General features: G+C 36.4%; 1 protein-coding gene across 1 annotated transcript in view; it reads left to right on the top strand.

Annotated features, from left to right (window-relative positions):
- LOC142340820 (acetylcholine receptor subunit beta-type acr-3-like) overlaps positions 1-22,125 on the top strand; it is an 81,055-nt gene that overhangs the window by 57,499 nt on the left and 1,431 nt on the right. The window contains exon 3 of the mRNA XM_075391551.1: positions 20,486-20,893. Coding sequence (XP_075247666.1) covers positions 20,486-20,893 — 408 coding nt within the window. The remainder of the gene's footprint in view (positions 1-20,485; positions 20,894-22,125) is intronic.

Below are 22,125 nucleotides of genomic sequence, written 5' to 3'. Positions count from 1 at the left end.
AGTTCTATCACCCTGGTAAAATAACCAAGTAAATACTGATAGGTCACAATTGTTAATATTGCTGGAAGCCCGAGCTTTGTCTATTTCAATCTGTCGACACCTATCAAGATTGTGTCAGTCATTAATCAAGTAATAAATTAAAATTAAAACTAAATCTTTGACCTTGAAACCCAAGGTTTTTAGTACACCCTTTTTTATATACGTGTGACACTCACACTGCCCCCTTCTCAATAAGAATAGAGTGTGCCACTCACATAAAATCAAACAAATTTTACAGCTCTCGACACATAAACGTTTTAAAATACAAAAAGTTTGTACTTTTCATATAAAAAGTTTAGGTTCAGTTTTCGTCATTCATGACTTTCTCTGCCTCGTCCAGCCCGAAATCGTTGTACGCTTCTCGCGCCCCATCGTTTTTGGTATGCTCGATTAATGGTCTTGAAAAACTCCTCATCTCCACCAGCATCAGGGTGCGTCAACAAGCTCATTTTGTGGTAGTGTTTTTTGATCTGATCTTTTGAAGCAGAACTTTTTACCAACAAAATCTCGTACAATGTCGCAGGCCGATTCAATACATTTTTATTTCGAATCTCGAATAAACATTTCTATGTGGCCTTCGTTTTGGCTCTCTCGTTCTTCAAAGAATGCTTTTGTCTATCAATTATAGTGTCTTTCCTTCGGCACTCACTCGCCAAGAACTGGTTATAGTTTTACAACTGCTGAAGCTCTGACCTCAATTGGTCATTCTCTTTCTCCATTTTCTCCAGGGCTTCGCTTTTTTTATCAGTATTGACTTTTAGATCGGCCAACTCCTGCTTAAGTAAGTCGATTGACTGCTCTTGTTCGGCATTTCTAGCTGCCGCCGCCTTTAGGTTATCTCTTAGCGCCTCACACTCGGCGCTCAGTTTTCCCAATGCTTCTCTTGTTGCCTCTTTGGCTTTGTCGCAATGTCTGTCTAGTTTTTGTCGAAGCCCGACAAGATCTTTTTGGAGTAAAGAGTTTGTACTCTTCAATTTCTCTAACTGCGCGCACTGGTTTTGCAGTTCCACTTCAGTCTGCAGAGCTCGGGACTGAATATTGGCGGCTGCCAGAAGTTCTAGTGTAGACACCTTCCGAGTCCGTGACAGACAAGATTCTACTCGGTACACTCCCGGGGAAATCTCCGAAATAACTTTCCACAACTCTGGCATATAGTACACATATTCACCAATTTGTGGGATCTCACTGCCTGCTATGTTTAATAGAAAACATTTTTGCTTCCAAAGTTTCTCAATATTTTCAGTCTTGATCTCAAGACTTCTCCCTTATTTTTAATGGTCTTAACCTCAAGACAACTCTTTTTCATTTTTTTGGTCTTGAACTCAAGACAACTAATTTTAATTTTTTTTTTGGTCTTGAACTCAAGACAACTAATTTTAATTTTTTTTGGCCTTGAACTGAAGACAAGTCATTTTCATTCTTTTTTTTTGGGTCTTGAACTCAAGACAACTCATTTTCATTTTTTTTTGGGTCTTGAACTCAAGACAACTCATTTTCATTTTTTTTGGGTCTTGAACTCAAGACAACTCATTTTCATTTTTTTGTGTCTTTTTTTTCAAAAAAATAGTTTACTAAATCGTCTTCAAAATATGTGGTTTTGATAAAAACAGTTTTCGAGAAACCTAGGGGATCCTTAAAGCTTAAGAGGTTTCTTTGTATCAGCTTTCCCCAAATTGTTCCGATGTAAAGTTTTGCATTGATCATCACATTTCCAATAAGTTTTACTCCTGTAGGTGAAACCCACTCTACAGGCTCAGCATACATAGCACCTTCACGATTTTTTTTTCATGAAGCTCTGGCTTTGCTCCTCGGCATACGTAGTTTCACTTGCCCGTTGTAAAATCTTTTCCGTTACTGAATTGTTGACTTTAAAGGTTTTATCTCCAAAACCTGGTAAAGCAAAGTTTTTGTTTCACCAAATGCTCCTACAGGTTCCTTCGTTTAATGGATATATGGATTTTAAGAGTCTTGAGTTTTTGGTAATAAAGACAACATTGTCATATACATTGCTCTTTTTAAGTGCAGACACAGTATATGCCGCTTCATACATGCAAAATCTTAATTTTATCTCGGGCTGAACCTCAGCATACATCAAACTACCTTCTTTTATTGTTTTCGATACTCGAATTTTGTTATCACAGTTTGTACTGTGATCCAAAGAATATTTTTTTGTTGATACGATATTGTCAAAATCATAGCCGTATAATTTAATACAAAGTGAAGGAGAAGCAAAAACGGCTAGCAATGCCAGATACAAACATAGTGATATTCCATCACACGATGCTCCAGACGAACTCGTCTTTCTTTTCGATTCCATTGTTTCTTTCTGGATTTTCCTGAAACAAAAACATCATCAGTTTCCTGGCTGCTAAAGTACTCTTCATCTTGCTCAGTAAAGTAATTTTTTAATCTCTCAGGCACCGATTTTAATCGACTGCTAGATCTTGTAGCCATTTTTGGTGCCTTGGCATTACTATTAATCTTTTCTTCAGTACTTTTTGTTTTACTACTAGATTCCTGTTGCTTTTTTTCTGGTTTTGGAATTTTTAGTTCTGCTGGTTTTTTTTCAGTGTACTCGGTAGCTTTTGATGAAGTTGCACCTCCTCCCTCGGGAACATTTTGTGCCTTCTCTTGCCCTTTCTCTGATTCTTTAGCTTCATTCTCAGGCGTCTCATTTGTAACATTTAGTGAATCGTTAGTATCCTCAGCTCCGGATTGATTTTCTTTGTTTAGATTGCTTTCACTGTCTGTTGATGATTCTATTTCAATTATATCGCCATCGTCTGAGCTGTTCAAATTGCTATTCTTTTGCTCCTTACTGGATGTTTTTCGTTTTGCCTGAGGCTCAGGCGTGAATGGTTTTTCTCGTGTTTTGTATTTTTTCAGTCGGTCGTAATGGACCTTGATAGCTTTCCTCGTCTTTTTATCTTCTACCTTGAAATTCAAATCGTTTATATTTTCCAACAATTATGTATGGTCCTCTATACAAAGAAGTAAATTTTCTTGTTTCTCCTTTTTTAACCGTTGGCTTGAAAACTAACACTTCTTCGCCAACTTTATAGCACGGCCCATACTTACTGCGATCATAAGACGACTTCTGGCGTTCTTGTTCGACATCCATAAACTCTCGCATCAACTGGTGAGTTTCCTGTAGTTTCTGTTTCATCGTGAAAACATAGTCACTTGGTTTTGCATATATTGTGGTCTGTGGTGTGCTATAGTTAGCGACAGTGGAAAACCCAGTACCACAAACGCTGGGCTGTATCTTGTTACACTATGAATTGATGATCGATATGCCATCATCGCTAAAGGTAGAAAATTAGTCCACTCGTGTTGGCATTGTCCTATATTTTTGGAGAGGCATTCTTCTATTGTTCGATTTGTTCGTTCAATCATCGCGTTCCCTTGAGGGTGGTAGGATGTGGTTGATGTCCTCTGAATTCCTAGTTCACTGCCAAGACTACGAAACAATTTAGACATGAAGTTTGACCCTTGGTCACTGTGTAGGTTGACTGGACAGCCGAATCTTACTATCCAGTGTTCAACAAACGCTTTTGCCACATTTTTTGCCTCTTGATTGGGTAACGCTACAGCTTCGTACCACTTACTGAATTGATCACCGATATGCAAAATGTACTTGTTTCCCTGAGACTCGGGAAGTGGACCCATGATATCAAGAGATATTTGCCAAAATGGATGACTAGGTTTCCATTTTGAGAGTGAATGCCGATGTTTCTGCTTAGTGCCTTTCCTTTTTAGGCAAATGTCACAGCTTTCTATCCAGTTTCTTACGTCCCTTCTTATGCACGGCCAATTAAACCTTTCGCAAGCTCTTTTGTACGTTTCCTCTGTACCAAAGTGTCCTGCGCTAGGCGAATCATGCAACAGCTCAAGATTGTTGGACACTCTACCCCAGGGTACCAGCATTTGGTAAACAGTTTCAAAGTTAGGTTCTGTTTGGTGTTTTCGATACAAAACCCCTTCTATGAGAAAAAGATTTTTATACTGAACCCAGTATTTCCATAACTCCTTTGAAGCTCCGTTTCTCATTTGGCGTGGTTCGGGTCTTTTTTTGTTTAAGACCCGTGAATATACTTCTTTGAGTATATTGTCATTTTGCTGCGAATCTCGCAGTTTTACTCTCTGCAGTTTGTGTAACTGCCAACCTCGACTACTATAGTCGGTATCGTCTTCCTCTACGTCTAGCGCAATAGCGTTAACGAAAGCTGTTTGTTCCTCATCTTCTGTGTTTATGCGCGAAAGACAGTCAGCGTGCAGGATTTTCTTTCCTGCTCTATGCTTTATGTCAAAATTAAATTGCCCAAGTTTCTCTATCCATCTTGCGACCATACCGTCTGGTTCTTTAAAACTATAGATCCACACGAGAGCCCTGTGGTCTGTTATAATTAAAAAATGCTGACCAAGTAAATAGTTTTTAAAATAATGGGTAAAATGAGCTATTGCGAATAATTCCCGCTTAGTTGATGAGTAGTTTCGTTGACTTTTACTCAAAGTTTTGCTAGCATATGCAATAACTCTATCCTCAGTTCCTTGTTTTTGTGTAAGAATTGCTCCGATGCCTGTCAGCGATGCATCGGTAGTTAATGTATATTCATCCCTATTGTTTGGATATCCTAAAACTGGGGCTTCTAAAAGCTTTTTCTTCAACTCTGCTACCGCACTTGTGCACTCTGTACTCCATTTAAATTTATTTGATTTATTTAGTAATCTGTAAAGAGGTTCTGCTGTTCTTCCAAAACCCGGAATGAATTTTCGGTAATAGCCCACAAGGCCCAGAAAAGCCCTGACGTCTTTTAGGGATGATGGTTCTTTCATTTTTTCTACCGCTCTTACTTTCTCTGGGTCGACCTCGACAACACTCTCAGATATAATATGTCCTAAAAAGCTGACGCGCTTTTGGAAGAATTTGCATTTGGATCCTTTAATCTTTAATCCATTCTCCGATAAACGTTGGAAAACCAGCTCTAACCGTTTAAGATGTTCTTCGAAATTTCTTCCGAAGACGATAACGTCGTCTAGATAAACTAAAGCTGCTTCGTAAGAGAGACCAGCAAAAACTAATTCCATTAGGTTTTGAAAAGCTCCTGGTGCAGAAGCTAGTCCCATAGGGAGCCTCTTCCACTTATATAGGCCCAAAGGTGTAATAAAAGCTGTTACATTTTGACTCTCTTCTTCCAGCGCCATTTGAAAGTATCCCGACAGAAGATCAATGTTTGAGAAGTACATGTTTCCCTCCAGTGAATCAATAACCTCATTAATTCGCGGTAAAGGCCAGCATGTTTTCTCTATTTGTTTGTTTAGACCACGGTAGTCTACAACTAAGCGTTAGGTTCCGTCTTTTTTTGTTACCAGTAATGATGGTGCTGCCCAATCAGAGTGTGTTGGTTCGACTAAGTCATCTCGTTCCAAGTTTTCGACAATTTTCTTCATGGCTTTTCTTTTCTCAAAGCTCATGCTGCCGTATGTACGTCTGAATGGCACAGCATCATTTTTTAATTTCGTTTTATGATAAATTCGGTCGCAAAATCCCATATCATTTGAGTTTCGCGAAAATATCACTTCATATTTTGTGCAAAATGACCTCAGTTTTGTCATTTCCTCACAAGACAAATTCGTTGAACTTGAGTTCACGTGTTTCTCGAAATCAAATTCGTCTCTATGCTTTTTTTTATTGTCAGGGTTATTTTGTTGTACTCTTGATATTTTTTCAATGTTTTCCGCACATGCGATTCTCGCATTTTTGTAAACTTTCTTTGATTCTAATGTAGGTTTCAGAGCTCGAACCCATACGAAATCATCAACCATGTCATTTAGCGATCTCGCTATTAATAAGTGTGATTTGTCTTCAAACCCTTTCATGGGTTCGACTATAATTTATGTTTGCTGTGTTATGTTATCTTCTTCATCGATAATTTTGCATTTAATGAAACCCTCACAGCGACGAGGTAATTCGTGATCCTCAGCAGCAATTAAAAACAGATTCCTATTAATTCGTTGGGATGGGGCCAATTGTAATGTTTTCCCAATCGCCCCGCAAAAAAGTTCGTTCTTTCTGAGATTTAAAATACAGTCAAAATTGTACAAGAATTCCATGCCTAATAAACAAGGCGTTATCTCAATTCTGGTCACCAGAAATTTAACTGTTATTTCACATGTAAATTTCTGAAGTTGAACTTGAATATCTGTTGACCCCATTATAGGCATTTTCCCGTTATTGGCAGCTATTGTATTTTTATTGCACATTCTGATCTGGCTCGGTTCCCCCAATTGCTTGTAGAGTGTGTCGCTTATAATATTAACACTACTTCCACTATCAATTAAGGCCATTATCATTTTGTCTTTTATCATTATTTTTGCAAACAACGCCTCCACTGGGCTGTTTCCGCCACGCAAGGTTTTTACGTAGCCGGCTGAAAATGAAGCCCTGCCATTTCCAGCTAATTCTCGTTTAAATACGGACAATTTCGTTTGAAGTGATTTGGGCTCCCACATTCGAAACAATTTTTGCATTCCCTAGATGCATGGTTTCGCTGACCGCAACGGCGACATTTTTCCTTCGACTGCTCGGCACGACTCCGTGCGATCGATCTCGGCTTCTGTTCTCACCTCCCGGTGTTAGCGAACGCGCTCTACTTTCGTAATTGTTTCGTCTATGCTCAGCGCTGCTTCTACTATAGCTATTAGTATTTCTATTTCTATCTTCGTTCTCTCTTGAACTTCGCTGACTACCGCGCAGAAACTCTTTTCGCCGCGCTCCTTGCGATGAAAACTTTTGATTCTCTTGCCTATTAGGTTGATTAGTCTGCAGTGTTCGCACTAAATCGTTTATCGAATTAACCAGGTGTGTGTTTTCATTCGACTGGATGGCAGAAACCCGCGGCTCATTATCCTCCTCCTCAATTCTCGTGACTGCTTCAATGTGTAGTGCTCTTTCTAAAGCTTTGTCTAAAGTCATATCCGCGTCACCAAAGTTCTTTCTCAGGTCGAGTCGCACCTGACTATTTTCTATGCCTTCTAGGAATCCCCTCAAAATGAGATGTTCTTTTATCTCATTAGACTCCTGATGGTATGCTTTCAAGGCTAAAGTTTGCAAATCACCCAGAAAATCTGTTAATTTTTCACCAGGCTGCTGGACTCTCCTAGCTAGCCTCCCCCGGAACACTACTGGTTTCTCATTATAATGTTGTCTGAAAGCCTTTACGGTCTCGTCATAACTGTTTCTAGTGTCCTCCGAAAGTGTACGATAGAAATCAATAGCCGACTTTTGTAACCTTAACGCGAAATAATGGGGCCGTTCATCAATTTCGGTCTCGGCGCCGTTTACTGTTTCTTCTCTTTGCCACTTTTGAAGTTGTGACAAGAGCTCAAAGTGTGTAATGTAACTTTCGAAATCATTTGATCCAGTAAACGGTTCCGGTAACAGCGTTTTTGAGGAGTGCCCCGCCATCCTTATTTTATCTAACAGCTGTTGTTATTCAAAATATTTCACTAATTCTGTTCGAAACTCGAACTATTTTTCGGACACTCTAGTTAACAGCTTTTAAATATGATTGAAACTCTAATTCCCTCGTCAATAAATGCAAAAAAACTCGAGGTTTAATGCTTGAGTTTAAGTCAAATTAAGTCAAATTAAAATACTGATGTTTCTGAACGCTATTTTATTATCAAAAAAACATGTACGCCCTGATTTATGCTATTAGAATTTTTAGGGATTACTCACTTGATAGTTCCAAGATGGCAGTTGTTGTTGTCGAATCCCGACAGCAGTCCACAATTCCTCTTCTGGGTCGTGATGTTAAGACATCGAACTCGAGTTTAAAAATTGGTTTTCAAACAAAAAAAATAGATTTCTCTTGGAAATTTGTACAACGCTTAATGTTATTGGGTGGTGGTTTTCTATTTACTTTTAATCTCTGTCGCCACTATAGCAGCCGCCCGTGCGCAATACTTACTATCTTTTGTAATTGAGCGTGGTACTTGTTTAAAATACAAGGATTGAGGTTTAAATAATAAGTTGATAAAAGCAGAAGAGAATTGTTTCAAATAAATGAAGATCTAATTGAGTGATTAACTCTGAAGGTAGGTTTATTATTCAATGAATGAGTTTTATCCTCAGTTTTGCCCGTACCCAATCTCGGTTCTATCACCGTGGTAAATTAACCAAGTAAATACTGATATGTCACAATTGTTAGTATTGCTCGAAGCCCGAGCTTTGTCTATTTCAATCTGTCGACACCTATCAAGATTGTGTCAGTCATTAATCAAGTAATAAATTAAAATTTAAACTAAATCTTTGACCTTGAAACCCAAGGTTTTTAGTACACCCTTTTTTACATACGTGTGACACTCACAGCTTGAATGATGTTTTGAAAACAATTTTTTGTTAATGCTAGGAACGGTTGTCTAATCAGAGGTCCTTATGATGATCTGGGACAATATTTCGTGCGCTTCTTAGTCTGGACAACGGTCGGGAACTTGTCTGCTCAGAGGTCATTTCGAAATGGAACTTGTCTGATTAGAGGTCATTTCGGTCTAGAACTTGTCTGATCAGAGCTCATTTTCGTTTAGGACCGTCTGATCAGAAGTCAATTTTGTCTAGGACCCTCTGATTAGAGGAGATATTGCGCTGGAACTCAACCTGGGTTGCGCAAAATTCGTGCATTTTCAGGTTTTCATAGTCTTCCCAATTTGTTTCTGGCGGTTAACAAACGCAGAAAAACAGATAAATTGAATTGAATCGGGATATGTAATTTTGTGGCATAGTTTCTAGTAGTTTAGTTATTGGAACTTTCATTGCGCTGGAAAAGTGCAACTTGCTATTTTTGGGGCTGCTCTGACATTATTCGGACGATAACGAAAATACTTCATCACAATTTTTATATTACGTCATACTTATTCGCGATGAACAAGCTATACGTCAATCGTGGTAAAATGTGGCAGAAAAAGATTGAATGACAAAACCATTGACAAGCATTTTTAGCATTCGGCTACCCTAAAACCTTATTGCTCATATTATCTAAGCAAATACTCGAAAACCAGTTCCAATTCAGAGACTTTATTGTTCCCGTGAGCCATCATCGTAATCCAATTCAATTAGCACTCAGAAGGTTAATTGAGAAGGCTATTTCTGTAGTTAACCACCGATTAATTTCTGTTGACTGACTAACCATCAACAACCTTTGGATCTTTTCCGCTTCCCTCCCCCTGCCCGATTTTACAAATTTATGATATAATGCAGCTATGCTATCAAATATGCATTCAAATGGTAGTTAGTACTTTTCTAAATTGCAAGTCATTCATTCTCAACAGCAGATCATTTAAAGTCTTTGCAATTTTTGCCAGTAATATTACAGTTCAGCCCCTATCTTAGATCAAATTACTCCCCATGGACAAACTATACCCCACTCTTACAACAAAATGCAAGATGAGAGGACGTTAGGGAAGACATCAACCTGGGTTGTCTCAATGAGTTTGCTCAAATTTGCAGTGGATAAATTTAAATCTTATCATCTGCAAAAATGCGTAACCTTTGATCCTCAAAAATTGTCTCGAGACTGGCGTGTAGCAGAATAATCTGTTACTTTGGACTCGATGTCGGTACAAGGATCAATTTTTACAACATATCCGTTTTGCAAGTCTTCTTGCAAAGCTTCTTCAAATTTTTCGCTTAATACTGGCTTCGTGGAAAGCTTTGCTTTAAGCTGCTTCAACTGTTTCTCAGCGAGCCATCAGTTATTCGGCAATTTTCCGTTCTCTTTCCACAAGAGGCCAACTTCGTAATGACCATCCTTTAATCTGCTTGTGGATTGTAAAATTTCCAAAGCCTTTTCATCGTTCTTGGACAGTGCTTTTTTCTATGATGCAATGCCATAATTTTCGATCTTCATCCAATCTTGAACTTTGGTGAAAAGATCGTTGTCCAATTGGCCAAGGGAACAAACTTGGGTTTTGAGAACTCGATTTTGCTTATCTGCAATTCTGTTGGTCTTTCCGGCACAAGTCCAACCTTGTGGTGTTTTGACAGACCAAGGTGTGTTTTTAGGGCCTTTAACTATCTCACTGTGATGAATTAGTTCAAAGTTATCAATTCCAATTATTACCCACAATTGATTTTTTTTTTGACATCTAGAAACGTGATGTGTTTAAGGTGATCAAATTTACTACAAATTTTGTTCAGCTCACTGTTTTAAACTGGCGTAATATTCAGATCTGGAACAGCTAGCACATCGATTGAAACTACTGAGCTATTCTGAGATCTGTAAGGCTTGATTTCGAAAAACTGCAAAAACTTGAGAACAGTCTATTTCCTTAGTTGTATGGTAGTCACTGATGGGCTTTTTAGCGACTGTGTTCATGACAATCTCCAATTCTGATGCTGCAGATGTAAGCGGCAAGCTTTGACAACTTCCGTTGTCTAGATATGCTTAAGTATCAAGATTTTTTACACCATTGGAAAGTTCAACCGGAACAACGGCTAATTGTCCTATTTCATGTAATTGAACGAATTTAACGGCCGATGGTGGCTTCATTCTCTGATTATTGTCTCCAAAGCTCTCTTGGAGCAGACTGCGATGCCTTCGGCCACAATTGCTAGTTCGACAGACATTTTTTGATTTGCAATGTTGAACATGACGACTGCCAAGGCAGTTGAAGCAAGTTTTTGACATGTTTTCTCCGATCGAAAGCAGAGACGGTCTGGAAATGAGAACATTTGTAGAGATATTGACACGTCTCATTACTGGGGCAAACAACAGTTCTCGAGGGGCCTTGTTTGTTACCGTAGGAAAATGAGCCACCTTGATGACAATTGCTTGTCGTTCGCGTAGATGAGAGCAAGGGACTTTGAATTTTCTGAATCCATAGTATATGAGCGAAATTTGATCTTCCATGGCTGGGTCATGTTACAGATGTTGGCGCTGGCAAATCTCTACAAGCCTTTTGCGTAGATTGATAACAAATCAGAAAGGTCATTAAGAGACGGCTGGAGTGAATTTTTTCGAGGACATACTTGTTCCAGTCCAGGCGGACTGGTGTCGGAAGTTTATTTAACGCCTGATTGAGATTTATAGTAGAATGAATGTCGTGATTGAATCCAGGTTGCTTTAATGTATCAACTAGGGTCAGGAGAAAAGCTGAAAGTTGGGTATAACTTTCAGGAACAGTCATATTAGGTTGGTTGAACTGCGAGAGTTTATCAAGAAAGGGATTTACTATCCGGTTTGAGTTACAGAAGTGTTCCTCAAGACGATTCAACGCTGGAACATACAGACTGCCGTTGCAGCCGTATTCATCTTATAAAGACTAAAAAGACTCTCCAGTTAATAGCAATTGAAGATGTATCATCTTTTCTGATAATGACATAGGCGAACGATCTATTGTGGCTTGAAAATGCTGAAGCACTTCATCCAGGCTAGCTGATTGCCATCAAATTTTGTTGCCTGCAGTTTACGCTTAGATTTTTGGAAACAAGTAGACTTGGAGATGGGGTTCAGATATGATGCAGAGCCCATTGTAGCGGACACAGACGGATTTATGATTTGTTGATTTGGAAGGAATCTCCATTGTTCGAAATATGATATGATGTGTCCTGTTTGACTGAAGTATTGTTTGAATTAGCGAGAAACGGTTCTGAAGACAAGGCACAGTGAACAGGTTTTCCAGATGAAGTAACCGTTGAGAAACCAATATTGGATTCCATATTAGCCGGTGGCGAAATGGAATTGCATTGAACTGAGGTAGCGGGCGCTGCAGAGTTCGACAAAACAATTGACCTGACACTTCGCTCCCGGCGGATGCTGAGACAAATGTAGAGGTCCTGTTAGTGTTAAGACATGTTGGGTTACTGCTGCTACTATCAAATGTTACCCTTAAATTGCATGATGAACCATTCCTAAGTTCTGCACTTTGACTTTATTTCTTGCGTTTGTGGAGAGCAGCGGTTGTTTTTCGAATCTTGAATTTTTTACCTTGCTAAGTTGAGAACAGAGAGTATCTGCGTCTTCTGATGGCAAGACGTCTAAAAACTCTTGAACAGATTTGTCGTGTTTCTCTTGCAGCTCTTTAATTTTGCTCAATGTTTCTTCCAGAGTTTCAGTGTCCTCCCCGAAATCGATTCCAGATACAACATATTCGATGCAAGATTCAATTTCAATTTCAAAAAATTGGCTTTTGGTTTTCAATGTGTTTCAAATGAGGATCCACAGAGGATTGTTCGTTTTTATCCATTGCTAGTGATTGTGATCTTGTAGAATTTACCTGATGTTTAATTCTTGTTGATTTTCTGGTTCGAATAAGTACCATTAACTCTGTTTTGTCAAGGTGAGCTACAGTTTCGAAATTTTGTTAGTCACTGTTAGAAGCAATTTACCAAATCTCAAGGCCAAAACATGTTTATGTAATCCCTGGTACAAAAGTACCTACCAAACCTAATGAACCAAATGTTTCCCAACTTTACCGAATCTTGCCAAAGATTATGGATCATTACAAAACCCTACTGGGTTTATCCTTAGAAACCCTACCGGGCTTTACCGAACTTGACCAGGTGCCGAACCGTACCAAAACGCTACAGTACCTTACCAAACCTACTGAACCTTACCGAACCTGACCAGACCTCACCAAGCCTTACCAAACCTTAACTATACTTACCGAACCTTGCCAAGCCTTACCGAACCTCACCAATACTTACCGAACCTTACCGAACTTTACCAAACCTTACCGAACCTTACCAAGCCTTACCGAACCTCAACAATACATACCGAACCTTACCAAAACTTGCCGAGCCTTACCAAGCCTCAACGGATACCATCAACTACCAATGCCAGAATGATAAACCCAAAATCTATCAAGTAACCCCTGTAAAATTCAGACACAAACCGAGACATATGCTGAACCACACGGTACGAAAATGCTGGTTTTTCACTAGCGAAAAAAACAATTGTGTTATCGGAGCAATTAAACAAAAGATTGCAAATTATTGCAAATTATTAACACGTCCGGAAACAACTCTCTAGGTGCGAGAAAAAAACGCTGGGGAAGTTACTGGCGAATCACCAGAGTCAAAGGGAATAAAATAATATAATCAAGGGAGTTCCATATATAAATACTCTATTGGGTTGCCTCGGGTGGGGTTGGTTGGGATGGGTATTTGTCTAAAATTTCCTTCTCTACCCTGTTCACGAGAAAAAAATTTCTCGAGAAGGAAATTGTAGCTGTCGATTTTTTCGTTGGGCGCCAGAATGTTACTTTGGCCACCTTGGGAACTTTGTGAGAATGATTTGATTATTGAAATAAAAATGGAGTACAATGGTTTAGTATAAATTAATCAGTTTCAAGTTTTCAGTTTTCGTTAGATCGGGATTGTTCTTCATCATTTCTGATGCTGTTATGGCTGATTTCTTTCATGACTTTTCTTAACCATGTCGAATAAGTAACGGGCACAGATGATAAAATATTGGCAAAAAATCCACTGGGCATCAATGTTGATCACATATTCATTTTGTTGGTTACCGGACACCCGTTGCCGTTAAGACCCCAAAAATTGATGGATGTTGGATGTGTTACTAGATCATTTAACAAAAATTCGGTACAACTTAGTGCTTAAAGTGTATTCAAAATATGGGAAATATTTTTGTAAAAATACGGTGTCTAAAATTTTTTGGCATTACTTCTGTAATCGCTACACTGAGGAAAACAAACGTACATGGCGCATTATATATCAAAATGTGGAAACTGCATGAGCAATCAGAAACTAACAAACTTGCATGTTCTTCATAGTGACCAGACAAAAAAACGAAAACCACAAAAATGGGACAGTAGATCTAAAAAAATTTCTTTTTATTTTTTGAAATTGAGCTAGTGAAGTGTGATAAGTACGCTTGTACATAGTACCAGTTTTGACTTACGGTTTGTTTTTTTGGAGTTAAGTGTTTGAAATTTGTGAAAATTTTAATTGTTGTTTTTTAAAAAGAATATGGTGTTAGATTGTATTTTTCTATTGGTTTTATCCTGAAAATGGTGACCGGGGACTAAGAACAGATTAGCAAACTTATTAGAACATTTAAAGTGATCAGGATGAACATAAGCTGCATGCATAATTAGAGTTGAAGACTTTTAATGACCAATTTGCACTGCAGCTAATAGGACAGTCGCAAAGTATATCAACCAATGTTGTTGTCTTGCGGAAACCAATGTTGACGTCGGCAATTTGATATATCATCCTTTTGAACGGTCTCGGGGAATTTTGCCTTTTGTATAAATCTTAAGATTTTAGGAAAATTTTCTAATAACAACATCTAACGAAGCTGCGGAAACAACTGAGGATAGCCGCAATTCATAGCCATAGTGATAACAGAATGCTGCCACGAATAAGAGCTTTGGAGCAATTTGAGTAATGTTCAATTGTTGTTGAATGAGAAGTCAACCTCGGGAACAATGACATATTGACTTATTTGTATTCTGTCTTACATTTTTGCAAAGAATAGATGTTTGAGTTTATAGAAATCGTTACATAACCAAACTATTAACTGAACTAAATAATGCCATGCCTCATTACAACGAGAGCTGCCAATGAACAGACTAAGAGAAAAAACACAACAACAACAAAAAAAAAGCAAAAACATCTTGGCACGGCAAAAACTCAATATCTTAATTTAAAAGCACCTCGTAACAACGTCAAATTACAATCAGACAAAACCCTAACTACACAAATTTACTTTTTTTCTAACAACACATCAGATGGGACTTTTCTTTAATGAGACCAGGTATAAAGTCGACAGAAAAGAGAAATAATAAGCCGAGACTCAATTATCAATCAGCATTTTTAAAGCAAATAATTTCAAATGTCTTAAAAATAATTAGCGTTTAACAAAATAATTCTTGATAAACTTACTAAAGAGTCATAATGAAACCAAAAGAAACTGTCTCTGGTTGGACAAAGCCACAGGAACGGACTAAAGATGCAGAAACACTCAAAAAATACGAACAACAAATTACAAACATTGCGAAAACACAAATTAGTGAAGCCAACAACATTATTAGCTATTATCTGAACATTAGAAATTTTTATTTCAATTTCTGTTCATACTAATTCATTTAAAACTATACTGAATGAATAATTAAGTTCAATTAGGCGACATTTGAACATTATTGGCATCTGTTATTACGCGATTGCACTAAAGGAAGAGAAAAAGGAAAACGAAATATTCCACTCACATAACTTTTTATGAAAACGCATATTTTCTCACAAACAAAACCTCAGTTACGTCATAATATCAGTAAACGCGTGAATTTTTAATATAAAAGGAATTCAAATGGGAACTCTCAATGATGAAAATAGGTTACAAATTGACGAAAAGAACAAAGAAAGCTGTAAAAAATGAAAAATCTTCAAAATATAAAAAATGTATAATATCAAAAATTTTAAGACTATTCGCAATAAACTGAATGCTTTGGGTTAAATCATTCATTCATTCCCAAAACTACAAGCTTATTTGCCGGTGAACATTTTACGGCTACCTAAAGAATAGAAAAGAGCAATAACAGCAAACTCAAAAAAAATTGAGCAGGAAAAAATCGTAGCCATTGAAAAAAAATTTTCAGTAAACACTTTTTCACTTTCATTTAATTTTTTAACAGCAATGGGATCTTTTTTTAACAATTTGACTCCAATAAATCAACAAATATGAACAAATACATTAAATTCACGAACTTTTTTAGAAAATCCGTAGTATCAACGCCATTAAATTCAATAGCTTTCAACGGAAGCTAATGATTACGCAAAGTTACGCCTCAATGAGACAACAAGGTTGTTTGTCATTCATAAATAATCAATAGGACATTACAATAGGTCGTTGACTATGATAATAACAATCAATACAAGCAAAACTCAAAAATTAGGTAGAAAACTGCAAGAAGAAAGTGTCGAAGCCACATAAACCTGAAATAAACTGTTAAGATTCTAAAAAGAACCAAAACAATTACGAAAAAGTGTTCAAAAAGTAAAAAAAAAAAGTATGAAAACTCGTGTATCGAAGTCATAACACCCTTAGTTAGATGATAAAACCGCTAACTAAATTAATTTGGTTGAAGGGCGTCCCTTTATTATTGAGACTGACTTGCAGTTCACGAAAATAAGTTTAAGAGCGGCTAATTGTCAAAAAATATTTCGAAAAATTATTTTTAAAGTCTTAACAGCCATTAATTTCAATAGCTTTCAAGGGAAATCAATACATACGCTCAATTGGTGCGTACGCCTCAATTGGAGGACGCAGATGTTCTTCATACATTGATAAGCAATCAGATATTACAATAAGTCTTATGTCTAAAGAAAAAACCACAAATACAGGCTAAAAGCAGAAATTCAGTAGAATTGTGCGAGAAGAAAGTGTTGAAGCCATTTAAACCATAAATTTTTCCTTGAAAACTCTATAAATGATCCAATTAAAATCTTCCCCAAGCCAAGGGGAGATATCAAAATCAGGATAATGTGATAAGATTTCAAGCGAAACCAACAATATCAAAATATCCAAATCAATTTGTAAAATTTTTTAAAAAAATTGTGGCATTGAAGTCATATAACAAATATTAGAAGATATTAGAAGAAAATACTAAAAGCTCTAGATAGGTTCACTTAATGCGCATTATGAAACCTATTGCAGTGTTAGTCAACAAGACTATTCCATAGGACTCCAAAAATTTAGTAAAACTTCAAAAACAAAATCAAAATAACAATTTAAATTAAGAAAACTCAGAGACGAAGCCAAAAAAAACACGAGCCATTCTTTGAAAACAATGTTTGTTGATCATTTGGCTTCAGTTGACTGTAAATCAGGTTTTTCCTTAACGGAACTCAGAAATGAAAAAAGTCTTTAGCCTACCCAAGAGAAAAAAAATATGAAAAGTTTACTAAAAAAACTCTCAAGAAAAATTCGAATTTTTTTATAGTAAATGTCCCTATGAGACCAGAACTAGTCTTCTTATCGCCTTTGGTCTATTAGGAACTCAATATTGTTTTGTTTTGTGGCGTGAAATGTAATTTTGGATTAATATTTTTATTAATAAGATTTTAATTTGAAGAAAAATTACACTAAAAGTGAACAAAATCAAGCTAAATAACCCGTGTTCACAAATTCAATCCAGGATAACTCCTCGAAAAAAATTGAAATTCAATTTTTTTTAGTTTCGTGTTCTACGTTGGACGAGGTTTTTAATGGTACCACTCAAATATCTCTACGATGAATATATCGATCGGTTAAAATTGTCTCAACAAAAAAAACCCATTTGAATATATAGTTCCTCCCCCCCAACAAATGGGGTTGCAACAATAAGTTAAGGAGGATTCAATTTGATTTTACTTAAATTGATCTTACAATTAAAACTAATTTTCTTTTATGTCAAACCCTTTTTCTTATGGAAGTCAGAAGTATTGCCCAACTTTCTGATTTAAGCCAATTTTGTTATTTTGGACCATTTTTGTTCAGAGGATTTTTTTAGCATTTTTATGAAAATTATATCGAAGTCGGAAGATTGAAATTAGTACTAGTCAGCTCTTGTATGTCAGTTCTATCGTAAATATTTTTATAAACCAGATCAGAGAGAGGAAAGAGAATTTCTCAACGTCTTTCGCTCTTTTATTTTGTCTTACAACTATTACACCTGTTATCGCAATAATTTTCGAAAAATTTTCCAGCTCTTAATTTGAATTTTTCATGGCGTACAGCAGTAAGTTGACTTTGGTTTGCTGACAAGGGCCTAATCTAATAATTAGGATAAACTTATACTGCATAAATTTTTTATACAAGCAGAAAAATTGAACTTTTCTTTTTTTGTGAACGTTTAAGACATGCCTCTTAAAAATCAAACCCTAATTCATCCAATTAATTAATTTATAGTAGTTCCTGATTTATAATTTGGCTTGTTTTTTCGTCCCTATATATTTGGTACAATTGAGATTGAAAAATATCATTACTTACTTGTGGAGAAAGAGGTTTTGGGGCTGCTAAAATTTTACGGAAACAAGATTTATATAAGAATTATACCGTTGTTGAAAAAATTGCATCATTTGACTTTATGTTGTGAATTTTTGCTCGAAAAACAATCCTGAATAAATTTTTGTTTTGTTTATTTTTTAAGTGCTTTTTTGTCGAAATGAGATCTTTTAACTGTTTAAAAATTACTTATTGTTAATAATTGTTTGATTATTGTTTAATAATAATCGAAATGTTTTCAACCACTTCCTAGTGCGTAGATTTTTAGCTTATGAAAAGCCTATGAAATGACTGCTTTCAACCAGTCCCAAACTGAGGAGTGCGCTGGAAATTGTCCTGATCAGACATTGCGCACACCGGAACATTTTTTGCTCGAAATTAGCCCGAAATTGTGTGCGCACAAGCGCACTTGAGTCTGATCAGAGGCGGATTCCAGCGCACTTCAGTCTAATCATAGCCAATTTCGAGCGCGCTTGAATCTGGTCATAAACGGTTCAGGCGTAAATGGGGTTTACCAGCTGCTTTTGTTTGACTGTTTTTAGTGAACCTCTCTTTTATGGTTTCAAATATAAAAATTGTAACAACATTTTATTCAAAATAATCTCCCGCTTTTTTTAAAAAACGGGCAAACATGTTTAAATTTATTACTTGGGCGGTTACTGAGACCCAAAATTATCAGCGATGCACTAATTTGAAGCCATAACTTGAAGAGGGCAGTCAACGAAAAATAAGAGGAAATGTAAATTTCTTCACATTTTTTAATACCTTACAAAAAAAATATAACAGGAGGAGACAGAGTGATGGGGTCATGGTACCCTCTAAAACTCTACCATATAAGTTTGAATAGCATGTCGTAATTAATTTATAAAACCAACTACAATAAGTTAGATATTCAGTTGTGACTACAGCCAAATCCGAGATTTTTGTGACAACAATTAGCAGTAGAAAACACCTTGCGGCCTTTTCACACCTTGCGGTGTTTATTCATTAAAAACATCGGAAAAATTTGTATTCCGAAAATTTTTCTAAGCGTTTTGAAAAAAAAAACATCATGAGGAAAATTGCCAAAAAAATCAAATTGCCAAAACGTCCGTATCATAAACTAAAAAAACTATAGAGGTTTCATCACAATCGCAGCATATAGTCAATGTTCTAGTAGCTGCAGCCAAAATTTCTAATCTCATTATAATTAAAGTTTGAATATTTACTTCATTAACTCTTGATTGTTTACCAGGTATCCAGTTTTAAGTTCTTGTTAATTTTTTTTCAATTTTTTTTCCTATTCCAGTTTTCTAAATTTGATGTTATAACTCTATTCAATTTCATCGTGTTAAGTAGACGTTTTCAGACGGAACTGAGTGGATTTCGTTAAAACCTTTTTTTGACTGCAGGTTCATGTAACTAACAGGTTCAAAATATATCTGCATCATAAATCTTTTAATTTCTTGAGAACAAAAATCAATTAAAGAATTCAAATACTTTTTTCTAGGTGACTTTTGATTCAGCGCATACCAAAATTAGGCAGTTTGTAAAATTCAAGCCATGCGTGGTAAAGATACCATTAGAATTGAATTCATCTTTGGCACTATCCTATTTTTTTCGAAAATAAATTATTTTCAGAATTTATTTCTGTAAAGTTAGGATTGAATATAACGACGTAATGCTACAGCAGTCATGCACTGAAATACCATTTTGTAGGATTGGCGCAATGTTACTTTTATAGTGTTCAGTCAACAATCTTCTAGAAGCATAGTGTCGATGCTTGGTAACAATTCCACACTGTTTACCAAATTTAATTGTAATTATTTCAATTTGTGACTGGAAACTTAACTTAGCGTCGAGTAAAATTCTTTGATATTTAATTTCCAGCTCACCATTCAGGACATCATTTTTCAATATTAGAATATTCGTGGAAGCACTTGTTTTTATATTGTCTTGAACCGTTTTTGACAAGTTCAGGTCAAGATTTTTTTGCCGATAGCCAATCATGCAGGCTGTTAAGTTCTGAATTTATTTCATTCTCTGTGCAGTCCAACGCACTAAGACTAGTATCGTTTGCAAATAGTAAGACTTCTGACGCACTGCATGCAGATGGTAGGTCGTTGATATATATCATGAATAGAAGTGGGCCCAAAATTGATTCCTCTAGAACGCCGCAATCTATTTGTGTCCAATAGGGGCTTTCTCCGTTAATCAGGACACCCTGTAAGCGGTTTCTAAGATATGAATTACACTTTATTGAAGACAAAGAAAACAATCAGTTCAGTTCAAAATGGTCAGAAACCATCGCGAACACCGATTTCTTAATTTTTCTGGTCGAAAACGATCTTTTCTCTCAAATTTTATTGTTTTTCAACTTCCTTTTAATTTTAGGCTGATCCAAATTAAGTCAAAGCTAATAACCGCATCTATAGTTTGTGCGTAAAGCTTGTGTGTTTCAGATTTTAGCAAGAGCGAAGCCTCATTGTTGCTATACGTCGAAAATGATCAGTGGGAGCTGGTGCGACCTGTAACACTGACAAAAGAGCCTTTTGTTGCTGGACAATTTCTACATGATTTAGATACTCTTGTTGTCACCATCCGCATTAAACGTCGTTCTCTCTACTATCTCTTCATACTGATATGCCCAAATTTGCTCATTTATTACTTGTCAACGTTGGTGTTTTTACTACCAATTGAATCAGGCGAGAAAGTTTCATTCATTGTGACGTTATTGCTTGCTGAAGTTGTGACTGTTGGAACTTTAAATGACATTTTCCCAGCCAGCTCGCTTGGATTCCCAATTATGGCCGGTTTTGCAACTTCAGTTGTGCTGCACTTAAGCGCCTTGTGCGTAGCTTCTGCGGCAGGTGAGTTTATTCGCGTAAAAGCTCATGTTTTTATTACTTTACTCACAATGGCCAAGAGTTCTTTTTGTAAACTTGACCCGACTATAGCAACACTAGTCCTCATATGATCTCGCAAAAATAATTATTTTACCCAATTGCAACTTTTTGGGGCTCCTCAAAAATCCTTTTACGCTATTAAAACAGTCCCAAAAAGTTAATAATTTTACCGGATTTCTGCATTGCTACTACTGATAGGTGAACGAATGTGAACAGCTGTAGTCCTGAAAAATCAACTTACAGGAGTCACAACACAGAAATCACAATTTGTATAGTGAAGTAAACCCGTTCCTGTTTAAAACTCCAAGAACAACAAAACAAGTAAAACCAAAACGACTGTCAGTTAGGTCAAATAGCGATATAAGTGACATACAGTCACAATACACTTGAAAGGAAAGCCTGAAAAAGACAATGAAAAAAACTCGAAATGGTCTACGAAACATTATAAGTTTAAGGAGCTAATTGTGAACAACTTTTTTAAGTGGAATGAACTATTAAAACTTTCTTATTAAAAAATAACAAAAAACAGTTAAGTTATAAAAATGAGATGCAAATAACTTTAAGGACATGATTTTTAGATCAGAAATGACGAATAAATTTAGAAAAAAATGGTGATTGCGTCACTCCCAGATAAATTTAAACTTAACAAAAAATTTTACGTACTGCTTTGTTGTTGATAAGTTGCTTACAGGAGCTGAATTTAATAGTTAATAAACAATCTAAACTTGAATATAACCAAAGTTTAAGCCACGGACTAGTTTATTTGAAAGGCCTTTAGCTCCTTGATGACATTTGAGGTATGTCCAATCAAACATTGAGTCTTTTATCTTTTTCATGTTTTAATGATTGCTCCAAGTTTGCTCGCAAAGTGTGCTCAGCATTCCTGTGAATTCATGTGTAATGGTAAATGTAATGGCTGCTCTCGCATTGTGAACAGGAAAACTTTACACCACTCCAATTTTAGCGGTTCCAAATGTCTGGATATTGTGTTTTTGCTGTGTATCTGCTATATTCACACCATTTCACTTCATAATTATTTGCTTATCTTCGTTTTGCAAAAATCAAATTGATCTGAGTTTGCTACAGATTACACTAAAAGGGATATCTTTATGTTTACCAATTCAATCCGATAGCGAAATCAACCAAAGACCAAAACGTATGTCTAAGACCTGTCTATATAAAATTAACTAAAATCT

Source organism: Convolutriloba macropyga, chromosome 6, assembly GCF_964194025.1.
Source record: "Convolutriloba macropyga chromosome 6, txConMacr16.3, whole genome shotgun sequence".
Classification (NCBI taxonomy): Eukaryota; Metazoa; Xenacoelomorpha; order Acoela; family Convolutidae; genus Convolutriloba; species Convolutriloba macropyga.
This window is presented reverse-complemented; position numbering and strand designations above follow the sequence as displayed.